Source organism: Rissa tridactyla, chromosome 1 (genome assembly GCF_028500815.1).
Source record: "Rissa tridactyla isolate bRisTri1 chromosome 1, bRisTri1.patW.cur.20221130, whole genome shotgun sequence".
Taxonomy (NCBI): Eukaryota; Metazoa; Chordata; class Aves; order Charadriiformes; family Laridae; genus Rissa; species Rissa tridactyla.
Genome location: NC_071466.1, coordinates 59,226,969 through 59,242,725, shown reverse-complemented (window position 1 = coordinate 59,242,725; position 15,757 = coordinate 59,226,969). Strand labels below are relative to the sequence as shown.

At 39.8% G+C, this 15,757-nt stretch overlaps 1 protein-coding gene across 4 annotated transcripts in view; it reads left to right on the top strand.

Annotated features, from left to right (window-relative positions):
* ABCC4 (ATP binding cassette subfamily C member 4) overlaps positions 1-15,757 on the top strand; it is a 156,944-nt gene that overhangs the window by 39,035 nt on the left and 102,152 nt on the right. For 3 of the 4 annotated variants that reach the window (XM_054213231.1, XM_054213215.1, XM_054213240.1), the window contains exons 10-15: positions 316-405; positions 765-956; positions 2,504-2,598; positions 2,706-2,792; positions 13,256-13,352; positions 14,475-14,690. In XM_054213231.1, coding sequence (XP_054069206.1) covers positions 316-405; positions 765-956; positions 2,504-2,598; positions 2,706-2,792; positions 13,256-13,352; positions 14,475-14,690 — 777 coding nt within the window. The remainder of the gene's footprint in view (positions 1-315; positions 406-764; positions 957-2,503; positions 2,599-2,705; positions 2,793-13,255; positions 13,353-14,474; positions 14,691-15,757) is intronic. The other variant, XM_054213223.1, reaches the window with a different exon arrangement.

Sequence of the window (15,757 nt, the reverse complement as noted above, 5' to 3'; positions counted from 1 at the left end):
CCTACTTCCAAGGCTGCCGCTGCAGCCTTGTGCTGGGCTGCAGCGAGGATGCATTGGGCTTTGAGGAAGCACTGCTTCCGCTGCCTTTGGGTTCCCTGTTCCCCAAATGCTGTTTTGTCCGTGTTACTTGTTTGCGGTGAAGGATCGGGGTCTTTCAAAAGTGTTTGTGAATTACTGAAGAGGCAAACTGTATGCCTGAAAATATGAGTTCCTAATTTACAGTGATTTATATGCATTGTTTTCTGTTTCTAAAGAGTTGGTTTGATGGTGCGTATTTCATTACTGAAGAAAATGACTTTTTTCTCAAATCTGTAGAGTTTAGAAAGCCCAGCACTTCAACAAGTTTCATTTACTGTCAGACGAGGGGAATTATTGGCTGTGATTGGTCCTGTAGGAGCTGGAAAAGTAAGTTTTAATGTTTACTCTGTTCCGTGGGGTTTTTTTACGAGTTTGTTAAACGTGACTAGCAACTTGAAAATGTGCATTTCCTTTCTGTGTATAGTAACACACTTCACATCGAGATACTGGCATTCAAGAAAGGCAGATGTCCTTCTGAGGGTGGTTCGGAGGTGGTTCAGAGTTAAACAGTACTTTGTACGTTGCTTCTAGGCTGCCTGTAAAGGGTACTAGTGCTCTTTGTTAGCAGTGGTTTGATTGACAGGGTGAAATAGGCCATCATGCCAGTAAACACTGCTCAATCTCTGTGATGTCTTTAATGCAATCAAACTTCTCAATTTTTATTTTATTTTTTTAATCTTTTTCAGTCTTCGCTCTTAAGTGCTGTGCTTGGTGAGCTGCCTAAAGACAAAGGTTTGATAAACGCTACTGGAAGAATTGCCTATGTTTCTCAGCAGCCTTGGGTGTTTTCTGGTACAGTAAGAAGTAATATACTGTTTGACAAGGAATATGAGAAAGAAAAATACGAAAAAGTTTTAAAAGTCTGTGCTCTTAAAAAGGTATGGTTTTCTCTTTCTGTGTTTGATTTTCATTATCTTTATTTTTATCTTAGTGTTCTTTCAGACTTGTGGTATGTGCTGCAATAGATAAGATATAGAATTGATTATTATTAGTAGTAGCATGTGAAATAAATCCTATCACTTAACAGAAATACGAGTAATTATTTTTGACTTCCGCGTGTAAGCAAATTCTTGTAATTCCTAAAACTTTCACTAGAGGGAGGTGTAGCTTACGTGAAGCACAGGCAAATTTGGAAAAAGCTATTCCCAATTATTTAATTTCATAGTCACGTTTAGCCCTTTTCAGTGGTATTATGGTAGGTGTATGTGTAAATGCAATAAAAGGTGGAAAACAAATAATAAAGCTATAGCACTATTTGTGACTTCCATTTTGTAAATATCCTTTATGCTTTTTTTTAAATAAATGTCATGTACATTGTGTATTATGCATTGCTGACAGCTGTCAAAAGAACCGTAGTGCTATGTATTGGAGAACTTGCTGAGCCCAAGTAGTTTTATGAAAAAATATTTTTTAAAGCTCTGTGCGCAAAGGAGTTTGTGACATGAGATATAGAAGAGGATTAAGCCAGATTTGTCAAAAAACAGACATATTGCTTGGCAGCTAAAAAGGTTTTATGCCGCATGTTACGATATTCCTGTCAGCAGCGACACAGGTGAAAAGCAGATGGTTACTCTGATGAAAATTTTTTGCAAGGTTTTTGCACATGGTAGATAGTTTTAATATCTCCTGCTGATATTCAGTCATATGCTGTTGTCTAAACTTAAGGTTTTAGTGACTTTAAAAGACAGCAAGCTACATTTAAAAAAACCCCAACACTTCATATTAGATGGTAGATTTGCTTTCATAGTTTTATTTCAAATTTATGTATCTTATAAAAGGTATGAATAAACTTTCAGAATAAGTTTTATAGCTTAATGTAAAACTTCGGTATTTCCTATTCAGGAAATACAATAATAAGACATTATTGTATAGTCTGTATAATTTTATTCTCTTACTCGTAGTCCCGAGCCCCATAAATTAACCAAATTTGTGTGATGAATGTTATGGTTATTTCTCTTGGATACATTGCAGTAAGAATAAAAGTAATGCAATTCTTAAAGACGTTGGCAAATGGAAGATAATTTACCGATAATAGTTCAGTTTTATTTATTGTGACAGCTCATTTTGTTCTAGAAAAAATAATCAATCTACTATCATACTTCATAATTTTTAGTTTGATTTTCTGAACCACCAGCAAATATTCCTTGTAACACTAAGAATAATAGTGCCCTTCCCTGTCAAAGCTGTAGAAAAAGTGAACTTTAGGATCTCACCTATTTTTCCTGCCTTCTTAATTATCTTTTGCTGAAGGTACAAAGTCATAAAGTAACTGTGGATATTTCATTTAGTATGGATCCTTGTATTTTCATAGGAGATGATAAGTTAATACTTTCCAAATTAGAAAATGTTATGTTGAAGCAGCTTTGTCGGTCTTTGAAGTTAAAACGATTAAAAAAAATAAAGATCTTGCTATCTGTTCTCTCAGGACTTGGAATTATTAGCAAATGGTGACCTGACAGTAATAGGAGATCGTGGAGCTACGCTGAGTGGGGGACAGAAGGCCCGCGTAAATCTGGCCAGGCTAGTGTTTTTTTGCTGTTTCTGAAATTTACAAATTGTCAGACTTAAGTGACTACAGCAAACAAATACAAGGTTTTGTGATACTGACTTTTCTTTAAACCTTATAGAGCTGTGTATCAAGATGCAGACATCTATCTTTTGGATGATCCACTGAGTGCAGTCGATGCTGAAGTTGGAAGACATTTATTTGAAAAGTATGTTACTGCTTTATTGTTACTTAAAAGATAATCGTTATCTTCTAATTCCTTACAGAAAAACTTGAGAAAGCTTTTTTGGGGAGATGGATCTCTTCACAAAACTTAAGGCATTCCCTTTTTGCATTTATTTTTCCTCTATTTTATGCATTTGGAAGATGTATAGTTTTTTTCCTTTGTGTGTCTTTCATTTTGGTCTTTATTTTAAAAGCCCTGTAAAAGTCTGTTTTGAAGATATAATTAGTATTATTCTTAAGGAAATATATGCCATTTTCTTGAGGAAAATGTCAGATTTCATACAGGAGTGTTGGGGTTTATGAATATTGGGGTTGATGAATACTAGTACTGAGTGAAGAACAATATAGGGTGGGATCTTAGTTTGCTGCAGCTTTATTTGCGTAGTAATAAGCACTTAATTCAAGTGGCTAAAGAAAAGGACAGAACTCCGTTAGTCTTCAGTGATTTTTCATTTTGGTTCTTGAATGGTTGGAATTTCTCTCAGGTAGGTGGAACAGGAAACTCTGGCCTGCAGGGTGGACTGTGGAGAGCAGAAACAGAAGAAAAGAGAATGTATAAACTTACTATGAGAGACAGAGAGATATTGGACCTTCCCCCATTCCTGAAGACATAGGAGAGTGTTCGTTAAAAGTCAGGTTCCCTTCTCAATAAATTTCGTCCTTTCGTCCCTCTCTTCTTTCAGACTTGCTAAGCTAGTGAGTATGAGAATAATCCAGTTATCCCCAGCCAGTGTTTCATCCTTGCCTTTTCATAGCCTGTGCCTCTCGATATCGAAAGGTACAATCTAGAATTTATTAGAAGTAGAAGGAAAAAATTCCATTGACTGAATTCAGTGGGCTTTGATTGAAGCCTTAAATGGTAGCATTTTCTTGGGCATACTTAACATCCTTTGAATTCCATGCTCCAAATACATGAATTAGTTTTGGTTTTACTGTTGTTCCCTCCTCTCCACCCCTAGACAGTCATAAAATCTTGTCTTGCAGAAATGGTTGTAGAATTTGCATTGACTAGCATTGTATGTGTGTTCTTTTTCTCTATCTGGGGAAGCTTTTAGTATCTAAATTTGAAAATTGTACTTCCTGTTGATGTTTGCAGTTTCAAATCTGGACATCCCTCTGAAACCCCATCAACATTTTGTTATTGATTTCTTCAACTGGCTACTGTTTGTTTCCATCAGCCAGTATGGAGTAAGAATTTTTATGATGCATAGGCTTTTACGGTCATTATTCTCTGCAGGATCGTTTTCACCTGCCACAACTGATAGGTGGAACTCATTACTTCTGGAGTTCACACGGTCTATCAAATTTCTTTCATGCCTGTTGAAGCCATCTAGGCTTTAGCTGCTGCTTTTCTGTTTCTGCACAAGATCTCTCTACAACTCCAGCATCTGACTGTATGAATTCTGAAAGTGCACCCACCTGAGCTGTCAACCTGTCTCTCCCTTAAGCCTTAAGGTTTTTTCACAAAGAGGAAAACAGGAAAGTATACAGTAGTGCCTTGCGAAGGAGGTTGGGTCCCCTCTTCAATTTATTCTGTTTTATGTGAGTGGTGGCACTGGTAACATCTACCTCTTGCTGCAAAACTGGAAGTCTGGATTTTTGTACATGCAAAAACTATAAAGGAGCTAGAAACCATTGCTCTGCAAGCGCAGTGTATGTTTAGCCAATAAATAGGTGGAGGGGAGGAAGAATATGGGGATTATCTCAGAGAATTTGAAACTCAGAAAACTAGCTGGGGTTCTTTTTTTTACTTTTGTTTACTTTTCCTCCCTAACTCTAGATCAGCTTGAAAAAACAGATAAAAGCAAAATGAAAGCATTTTATGAAGAAAATGGACTGGGTGGAGTACACTGAGCAATGCCTCCCTGTTCAAAATCTTAAGGGAGGGCTTTTTTATAAAGAGAAGTTGTCTTCTGAGGCCTTCATGGCAGCTATAAAAGGTGCCAGGGGTAGTGGGAAGGGTGTTATGTTCAGTAGCTCGCCTTGAATAACGAGGCAGGGCATGTCCTTTAATGTTTCCTGAATAGTGCTAGAAATGTGGAGAAGAGAGAGAGCACTTGGGCAAGAATGATTTCTTAGAACATGGTGCTGAGGAATGTCCAAGGCACCACTTCATACAAGCTGCCCCTAGGAGTCCAAACCGCAAGGCATAAAACAATGGACCAAATGGAAGAAACAGGGGGTTATTTAATGAGAATCTGAAATGGATATTGTTCAGTTCACTCGCACTTTTTTTTCCTTGTAATTTTATATTAATGTTTAATTTTTTTAGAAGTGCCTAGTCTATGCGTTTACATCTAAAGATCGGTATCTTCCTAGTAAATCCCCACAGCTATGGTCTGTGGATGGCTGCTTCATTACATCTGCTGCTTCTCCCCGTTCTGTTCAGCTGCTGTAGTAGACACTTCAAAATATATAAATACTTTTCAAGTGAGAAAGAATGCAAGTAGCACAGCTCCAATGGGAAAACAGTCCACGATATTATTAATAAGGGATTGTGTCTCTTAAGAATTTCTCCATAATACAGACAAGTTGTTCCATGGATGATGGAGCAGATAAAGCCAGTTTTTCAATGAATTCCTCTCTCCTGGGCCTAGTAAGGTAGAAACTGGAGATTCCCTATTTTTGTGTTATTTTGTAGACTCTCTTCCTGTGGGTTCTCTTTATAGTTAACAGTAGGCATGCTTTAGCCTTTTCCTAATGGGAGGGCACCAGAATAGTTCTGTGGTTTTGTATATATTTTTGTGTGTATACAAAAATATGCATATATTTTTTTATATAAATGTATATATATAAAAAAATAAATCTTTTCATTAACTTTTAAACAATGTTGTATTTTGAGACCTCTAGTTTTAAAATGTGGACACCCACAGAGATACGGTAGTACGTTTCCTCGTATGATGAATTTTGGAGTAGCCTGTGATTTCTAAGAAAAATCATTCAGTTGTGCTTGGATACCAAGAAATTTCCTGCTCTCCCTGTGCATTTTTGTAGACATGTTTCTATAGATTATATGGTTTCAGATCACCTTTGTAGAGAAATTAAATTGTGTCCCATCAGTGATACTGACTCAAAAATGATGTTTTTAAGACTGAGATTTATATTCCATCAGTCCATTGAGACGGATGCTCTTCTCTAGGTATTGTTCTTCCTTTGTACCTTTTCCAGTGACAGGAGCTCTATGCCAGTCTCAGTTGATGATCGGCCTGATTTCTTTCTGTTCCTTCTCTGTGCTTGTGAGAGTAGACAGAGTTGCAGGACAGTTTGGGGAATCTTTTAAAATCAGACCTAAAGTTGTGACGATGCTTGGGAGTTGTATGCACAGGTGTATCATTCCTACTATCAAACAGAATTCTGCAAGGCTCTTTTTTTTTTTTTTTCTTTTCCTTTTTTAGCAGGAAGTTGTTCTGAATGTATGGTCGTTGGTCTTTTCTCTCTCAGTTTTGCCTCTGGAACTAGATTAAAGCTGCAGAAGAAATCACTGCATTTATCAAAGGAAAGTAATGAACTTTAGCATCTATTTAGGTGGCACACCTTGGTTCTAGGCGATGGCCTTCCGTAGGAACTCAAGGGACATGTGACTGGGCAATGGGTCACGGGATAACCATGTGTTGAGGCTGACCGGAGAGTCACCTGGCAAGTTGACCTGGTGTCCTGAAAGATAAAGTCTCCTTTGCCATCTGAGGTAACTGAGTGTTCCTCTGTAAGGGAGGGAAGGGAGCTGGCATGGTTTTGTAGCGAAGGTGTCCTTTGTAATTGCAGAGAAAGGAGAGGAAGAATTGAATGGACAGCAAAGAGGAATGGGAAATTCCATCATGTGAAGTACATGGATTAAGAGATCCTGAATTCCTCAGTGCATTCTTACCTAAGCCCCAGAAGTGCTTGAGGGGAGGAAGAAAATGAAGCAGGGAAAATGAGTAAAAGGATTTTTTAATTCTTTTTGTAATTAAATATACAGATCTGGGTATTTACCTTGTCTGTTTAAAGTAATTTGATTTTTGAAACCCTTAGGAGCCCATGAATGCTTCCAGTCATGTGTCTCTCAAAGCGTGGAATGCTTGTAGAGCTCCTGTAACATTGGAACTTTGAGGAGAAAGTGCTATTATGGTGGTGTAGGTAATCAAAAGCAAGTGGAGCTCATCAGTCCTGTAAAACTAGGAGATAAAAGCTAGAAGGTCTTGTTTCTGTAGAGGAATTACAGACAGAATCAGTGTGTCAGAGGAACCAGGCAAAGGTAACCCTGGCATGTACTTCTCAGCGCTGTGTGTAAAGGCGTATACATACCACGTGCTTTGTCCACTGATGACAAGTGTACAAGCGAGTTGGTGTGTAAATTTAAGGATTTTGCTCTGCTCCCTTTCAGGTAGGATCTCTCTAAATCAAGGATCTCTCTAAGGCTTCCCACTTTGTGTTTCCCATCTGGTCCGTGCTCGTTATGCCTCTGATAACACTGCAGTGGTTACAGCCCTAATGAGAAGTACTGGGCAAACTTGAATGCTGTATACCTCTTCTTTTGTGTTACAGGTATTGCTCGTAACAACATATCATAACTTATCACAAAACATAGCTGTATCATCTAAATGTAAAGGTATAATTTAAATTCCTTCAGCTTCATTGTGTTTACTGTAGGCAACATGTTTGAAAGGTATGAATATTTTGTAGTAATGTTGCTTGGGGTATGTTTTTTTTTGTTGGTTTTTTTTTTCCAAAAAGTGAAAAGCAGAAGTGTGATCACTGTACACTCTGTGTTTTCAAAAAACTTTAAAATTTTACTGTTTTTATCTCACAGAAATGTGTGTGGTTTTGATTTTGTGTTTTGTTTTTGTTTTTTTTAAAATCATGTGATATAAAAGCAAAAAACCCCACTTGCAAAACCCCAATGTAGTTGTGGGCTTTAGTGTTCGGTGGGTGGAGTTGCAAAACGGTTTTATGAGTACTAAACCAGAAATGGACTCAAGAGGGACGTATGCAAATTCATGTAGGAAAAGTTCACAAAGAAGAACTTCTTAAACACTAAGATCTCTGGCTCAAAAAATCCCTAATATATGGACTCTGGAAGCTCGAAATCTTTACCAAAGGAAGCATCACTATATGTTTGCTTATATGCTTTCTCCAGCCATCCAGTGCTGGCTGGGACAGGGCAATGGATTTTGTGGACCTTTATTTTGTGCCAAAACAGTTGTCCTTACATGTTAGCCCAGTGGAGGCTGGGACTTGTCGTGAGATGGAGGTAAATGGTTAGCAACGTAAGCATAGAAATAGAAACAGCATAGTAGTAGTAGGTGTGGGGTTTTCTGCCTCTCGCAAACATATCACACTTTTTCTTTTTCCTTTCTTTTTTTTTTTGTTCCGAAATGTTGTAAACTTCGAAATGTACAAAACCAACTGGGGGATTGTTCTCCCTAAACCATTTAAATTTAAAGGAAAAGGAAAGCAAACGTAGTAAGTAAATTAATATAAAAAAGGCTTTATGCCTGTGATCACTTCTGGATGTGCTTTAATTTCATTTCAGCACTTTCAGTTCTTTCCATTGAAACGATTATAAGTCTTGAGTAAAGTTATACTTGCGTGTGAACTTCCAAAAAGGAGAGGCAAAAAGAATGGTGAGGAAGAAAGTGGAATCATTAAAGAAGAGACACTTTGCAGAGGTGAAAGAAAGCTGGTTCTTGGAGATAAAAACTTAAAAAGATTAAAGAAAAACTCATCTCAAAGGAAAGCAAACCTGATAGGGAAGGAGGAACAAATGAGGATTCGCATGTACGAAAGCGCCAAGACACTGCCTTTGCGTCGAGGAGCACCGTCGTGTTGTAGGCTCCCTTCTGCGTTAAGTGTCTTCTGCTACATGCTCTGCAGTATCAAAGCTCAGGCTCATTTATTTTTTAATTGTATAGAAGTTTGCTGTCAAAGTGCGACGAGTTTTTTTTAAATGTGTGATAGTATACTGTTACCCAGGTTTGTTAACCTAAAATATCGTTTGTTTGTTTATTTTTCTCAAATTGAAAGAGTGTAGTTTCTGGAGAGATCTATCCTGAGTCTGGTATGCCTGATGATGAACAAAGGTCGTTGATGCTATGTTTTCAGGTGATAGAAAACTGGGCAGTCTTGATTACGGGATGTGAATTAATAGACGCGCACAGCAGGGATAAGCTCAAAGTGTTGGCTCCATGAACACACAATGAGCAGGGATCAGTAGTGTGGCAGTTTTATGGAAAAGGAGGTGCAGATGTCAGTAGATTACAAATCTACGGTATGAGTCAGCAGTGTCATGCTCTTGTTAAGGAAACTGTGCCCTGGGATTTATGACCGGTACTGTGTCTGGCAGTACAAGTAAAGTAATTGTCCTGTTATGTTTTGTACCTTAAGGTCTCAACTGCAATAATGTCTCAATTTTCTGCACTTCCAAAAAAAGTAGATCCGCTTCAGACTCCAGTGTAGCCCATCAAGAAGATTCAAGTGTCGAGGGAGGGGGGAGAGAAAACCATTTGTCACTATTTGTCCCCCCCTGTCTTGCCTCCAGTCTGGAAGAGAAAGACTTAATGTATGAAGGGACTGTGTACGCAGGAATAAACTGGTCTGCTGACCTTTGTGAAGTAGTGGATTTAAATTGCACCAAAAGATGTAAACTCTGACTTCAGAGAAAAATTTTGTAATGGTGAAGGTAGCTTGCCCCGGGATATGTTTTCAAGGAAGTTGAAATTTCTGTTATTGAGCTTAAAACAAATAAACACGTGGAACAACCCATCCAGCATCTCCCAGGAATGCTTTTAAGTTTAAATTGATTATTACTTGGGGAAGAGGATGCAACTTTCATAGTCCCTTCATCCCCTTTTTCCTTGTACTGATGATGCTGAAGAACCTTTGGGTCTTCTCTGTCCAGATCTTGCCTGGCTGTGTGTGCACGTGTGTGTCTGTTTGCGCTTGTGTATTTAATAAATGTGGCAGCGGCGACCGCAATTTGTGCGGTAATGGGTCCCATTGTCCTACATTAAACGTGCTCGCAGCCTAACTAACAGAGTATGCCCCTCAAGAGTAACGGAGAAACACAAGGCAAACTTTGTGGGGTTTTAAACAGCAAGTAAAAAGATGGTGACGGTTCTGGGCGTACTCCAGCAGACGTCTGAACCCTTGGAGCAGGCATGTCCCCTGCTGAGGCAGCCTTTCCCTGCATTCTCTGCATTGTCAGTGAGAAAGGGAGACGCTGTCACCTGGAATTGGGTGTTTCACCTAGAATTGGTGGTTGCTTTTCTTCAGCTACGCAGAGCAGTATTTCTAAAACTAGATGTGTCATGAAACTAGCGCGATGAAGCCTTAGCGAAGCAGTTTAAAAACATACACGCTTACGGACTACTTTGGGTTTTTCTTCTTTTTCAGTTCTTAGACAATACCAAGTTTTCAGTAATTCACCGAGCTCTCGGAGTTTTGTGCTAGCCCTTTTCTCACATTTGGGTTTGCTGAGCCTCTCTGAACTCTGGCTTCAGTCTTCTGTGGCAGCCAAGGCACTGTATAAACTTAATGCTCACTGTAAACTGCTGAAAGGATGTTGTTAAATGGGAGAGAGAATATTAAAAAAAAAAAATAATTAAAAATGGTTTCGAACATAAAGCTCAAGTAGTTTGATGTTTTGAAACAGATGTTAAGTATATACTCAGTATTTTATTTGTTTTGCAGCTTCTGTGCTTTATGACAATACAGTATTTTAAATGGCAAAATTTTCTAGTGAGCTGTCTGAGCAGTGAGTTGCTTAACTCAGTAATAGATCTAAGTATACACTCTTTGTTGTGATTTTTTTCCTCCCTGTGCTCATGCCAGTGAATTGTGACAACAATTTTTCTACTCACCTGTTATCAACAAACTGTTCAGCTGGGTTCTTTCTACCCAGATAGACATCAAACTGAGAGTTGTTTTTTTTTAAAAAAAAATTCTCAATTGAGTGAGCTGATGTATCAGTGGAATTTATATTTCCACAGAGGTCATTTTTGCCTTCTCTTCTGAGATCGAGATCACGCAGGATGCTGTGCTGACAGCTCTGACAGTTCTAATTGGTTTGCTCTGATGCTGTGATAACCCACTCTTTTTCCTTTTTTCTTTTTTTTCCCCCTCCAAATGCAAACTTAAAGTACAATGGGATCATTGTGACTCAGGATCAAGGTTTAAAGGTTTTCAGCCATCGGATTTTTTAGTGGCTAGTTTGTCCCAGTAAGCTGTTAGACATACATCTGGCACACGGGAAATTCAGTGATCAAAGGGGTATATAGGCTGCAGGACTATGTAAGGGAAAGCTACGTCTCTTCACGGTGAATAGCTGATATATTTTCTTCTGGCAGCTTTCCTGCTAGGCGAGTAAATATCCTGTAGCCTCTCTGATCTTTGTCCAGTTCTCTGGATAGGTTTTGTTGAAGGTTATGTTTTGTTGCGTGTCTTCAGCTGGTGCTCTAGTTGCCCTGGGACTTGTTTCAGTGACTGCTCGGAGGATGGACAGTAACCACACCACAGTAATGCTCCCACAGAGAGAGCGTGCTGTATAAATAGTGGCAGCTGCTCAAATAGTTACGCTGCTGCAAGTACCTTGATTAATTGTTATCTTGGCCACCTAAGAATGACGTCGTGGGTTTATAGTCGCTCCTTGAATGCCGCATAGCAAGCATATAACTTCCTCAGGAAGAGGTTGCTTTTAACTTCATTTTACTGCAGAGTTTATTTGGAACACTGTATTATACTTTCTGCATGTAATTATGCTGACGAGTACTAGTATTAACCGTTTTATAGAACTCTGCTTCCTACAGTCTTCGTAGGAGTGATAAAGTAGATGTTAAAAGCTGTGCAGGGAGTTAACTGGACATATAACGTAAACGTGTGAAACACAGTGAACAACATGATATTATTGGTGTGAAGCTCGCATTCTTTTTCTGCCTTGACTCCCCTCGCTGTTCATCTGCATTTCTGCATTGAATTTGTACTGTTGGATTGCTGTGGTTTTGCTTGTGTTTTTCTGGAGAATGCGGGGAGAGAGAATTTGTCTGTGTGCGTGGTTCTTTGTTTTTCTTTTGTGGTGAGTGCCACCCTCCTCTGTCATGTTACCAAATGGGAGTTAGCATGTTAGATCTCAAAGGTTCTTTCCAACCATGAGGATTCTATGATTCTGTGTTAGCGAAATTGAGCCCAACAGGAGTGGACCTGTGGAGAAAAACACACGGTGCCAAGGTCCTGGTGCAGGTCAGAAGGTTCTGCTTTGAGCAATCTGGCCCTTCAGGTTGCTCCAAGCCTGGCCCTTCAGGCTCCATTCCTTGTGAGTGGAGTACTGATGAGAAGTGCTACCAAAGTGTGTGTTCCTGCTTGGTTTTGTCCAGAAGTCTAGTTACTGGGCCCCAATACCACTCAACAGTATGCACAACAGCAGATTGAGTTGAGACAACTGGGAGACGATCCTCAAAAAGGCACTCCTGATCCAAATGCTAATGTATACACCTTCACTGGACACTTCAGTTCTAGACAATATCAGTTTTCCTTGTTTCTTAAGATAGCGAGTAGTTGAGAAAGGGGTGTCCTCTCGAAGGGTTTGTCTCCCTGCTGTGTAACTGTGGGGATGAAGGCAACGAGAATATTGGTGGTGTTGGATGCTCAGTTGTGTCTGTGGTGTCCCTGTTGTACGCGAAGAGCTTGCTTGCAGATCTCTGCACTTGTAAACCATTGCTCCACTGCTATGTTTTGGGGGTGGCATTTGGCTCTGGTGGCCTTTCAAGGCTCTGCGGAAAAGATACGAGACATTTTTTCTGCTAAAACTGTATGGGATTGAACTGCACTTGCTGGCTGGTTCTGGTGTGCCCAGTCCCTCCTTCACTTCTCTCTCCAAATCCCAAACTTCTGGGGAAGACTCTAGGGGTAAGCAGATAAGGTACTGGAGAGGAAGGTAAGCCTTGATTCTACGGGAGAAGGTCAGAGATGGTTGAAGGATCTCACTCCTCTACCTCAATACATACCTGGATGTAGCTCAGATCAGCAGTACTGTTTACTTCTCCAGAACTCTCAGTGGCACACTGTTACAGCTGCTCTCAAAGCTCATCTCAAAGAAGTTACTTCTATTGGCTGTATTTTTCCATAGTTGTCCACAGTATGTTGCCCTGCTTTCTCTTTCCATTAGTATAATTTTTGTTGAATACCTTCTTTGCAATTCAGCTTGACATGTACGTTTGTTGGGAGGATGTTTTAAGACAATTTGAATGAAATGTCCTTAAGGTATTTCCTCCTCTTTCCCCCCTACCCTGAAAACTTAAAAAGATAAATAAGGAACATGTGTGTTAAGTGTAATTTTTATAAATCTAATAAGCATGCACGTCTTTTTTCTCTTATTTTAAACACTGTATAATTGAATAGAAGAGGTTTTCCAGAAATAGTAAAAATGTTTTAGGACACTTCATTTTTTAAATTAGTTCTTCCATCTCTTTGCAGATGTATTTGTCAGGCCTTACATCAGAAGATCTCTGTTTTGGTCACTCACCAGTTGCAATATCTCCGTGCTGCAAATCAGATTCTAATTTTAAAAGATGTAAGTGATTTCAGTGTCTATACTTTTATATTTCACGTGCTTTCTAATTATCCTTTTTAATCTAAGAGTGAAAAAAACCAAACCCAACTAGTTAGAGATTTTTACTTTTGGTTTGTAAATATATTTTCTGTCTACTAATGACAAAATATGTTTTTAAAAATTTATAGTTATTAATGAAATAAGTAGATTTTTCTTATAATACCTTTCCTGAAAAATCTGTTTCTGAATCTTACATAATCTTACATGTTGATTTTCATTTTACATATGCATAATATACTGTAAGATAATAACTTATTTTGAGACTATATTAATGCTTTGCTTTTATTCTTGTTTCTTACACTTTTGTGTGAATTAAGAACTACGTTGATTTTGCAACCAGTCCCTTTTTTAAATTAAGGCTGACAAATGGTCACCGATACCTTTGAGAATGAACAGCCCTTTAACAAAACTGGTTCCAAACTTCACTGTACCAGATACTCACGGGTAGAGGGGAAATACAGAAACTTCATCTGTTTTGTTGTTGTTTTTTTTTTTAAGGTTGGGTAATGAAGTGCTCCAAATTGCTTTTGATGCATCACAAAGTTACAAAAAAGGACACTGGCCATCTTTTTCCTCCCATTCAGATGTCTTTAAACATTACAGTAGCTTTCTAGAGATGAGTTTGTGATAGAGCTGTAGGAAGTGCGGAAATGTTCTGTGTTGCTCCTTGTAGAGCTCTGTGAGGACCAGAATATCAAGCTGCTGTTTACCCCTAGCCCGCAGTAATATAAAAAGGCTGATGGTTATGTATGTGGTTCAGCTCCTTGTCCTAAAGCTGCGTGGCTGTGTCCTGCAGCATCTCCAAGGAGGTAATTCTCACCTGGCTGTAACTGGGACTTTTGACATCCCATTTGTTTGCTCCTTGGCCTGGTTAGCTGCTGGGAAGGGACTGCTTAGAGGGTGAACAGCTTGTTTCTGCTCTGTTGAATGAGGAACTGATAGTTAAGAGGCTTCAGCTCAGTTACGGCCGTGGGAAGCGCACTCAGCAACTGCAGAACCCCAGAGGCAGCAGGGGTAGATAGGAAAAATTGTCCTTTACATAAAGTGTATAATGAAGATAATCAAAGTTTATATTAATTGTAGGGTAAAATGGTGGGGAAAGGTACCTATTCAGAGTTCCTGAGATCTGGCATCGACTTTGCTTCCCTTTTGAAAAAAGACGAGGAGGTAGAACAGCCATCAGTTCCAGGAACCCCCAACCTGAAGTCTGCCCGGAGCCGAACCTTCTCAGAGTCCTCTGTCTGGTCCCAGGATTCTTCTGTCCACTCACAGAAAGACGGAGCAGTGGAACAACCACCTGTGAGTGCTCAAAGGGTAGACGTGTCTCAGCGGTTGTCTGGCTGGTTTTTAACTTAAACTGTGATGAGGGCTTTCCCTGCCACGTTTGAATTTCAGGGATTGTTGGATTGCATTAGCAGGTGAGAGCTCGCCCATGGTGGATCTGCCCGGCGCTGTGCTTGGCTGGTAGTCCTGCCGCCTGGGCTGCAGAGGGCAGGCATCCCACAGCTCTGCGCTGCTCTCTTCAAACCCGGCAGAGTCAGTTTGTTCAGGTTCAACGTCAGCTCTGCTGGATGCGGGAGCCATTCCTATAGGTGTCCAAAGACACCGCACTGTGCTTCCTTCATCCTGTTCTCTGATAGCGGTGCTTTAAAGAGCCAATACCACTGCACTGTGTGGGTTCTGTTTGTTTGTGCAGTGCCGAGCTCAAATTAATATTTTCGCTGAAATCCTGAGCTGTGGGAAGTGGGTGCGGAAGCCGTGGGTGCGGAAGCCATGGCTGTATACAAAGTCTACATTTGCATGGCTGGCATTAACGTACTCACATCATCTGGAGCTGGCCCTGAGGGGGTAACCTTGGGACACCACTGCATTGCTCTCCCCAGCCCTTCTGTTGGTGAAAACAGAATGCTTTGTGTCGTGCCACCTTGACTTCCAGTTGCCTTGTTATCTTTTGGTCTGCGCAGTGCAAAAGCAGCCTGTTTCTGTAAGGTGGCCTTCTGCTGGTGTGCAGGAGCCACGTAACCCTGCTAGGCTTGTGCTAGCTCTGCATGCATGGAACACGTGGAGCAAATGGAACAAGAAATCCCTCTGTGTCCCTGATGATTGGCACCTTTATGCTATGAGTATATATTATTGCTTTTTCTTTTCTGTACTGAAAAGCAGTGAGATCTAACTAAAAAAAAAAAAAAAAAAAAAAACCACTGCAGACTTTTTCATACCTTTTTGGAGGAATGGTATTGTGGCCAAATGCAGTAAACTTAACTGATCATATTAATGTCCCAGTGGTGACTCCACTGTTAAATCCACAAAGGTGTGCCAAATGTTTTATCAGCATTAGAGCTGTTGGATGCGGGGCGGGGCCTGGA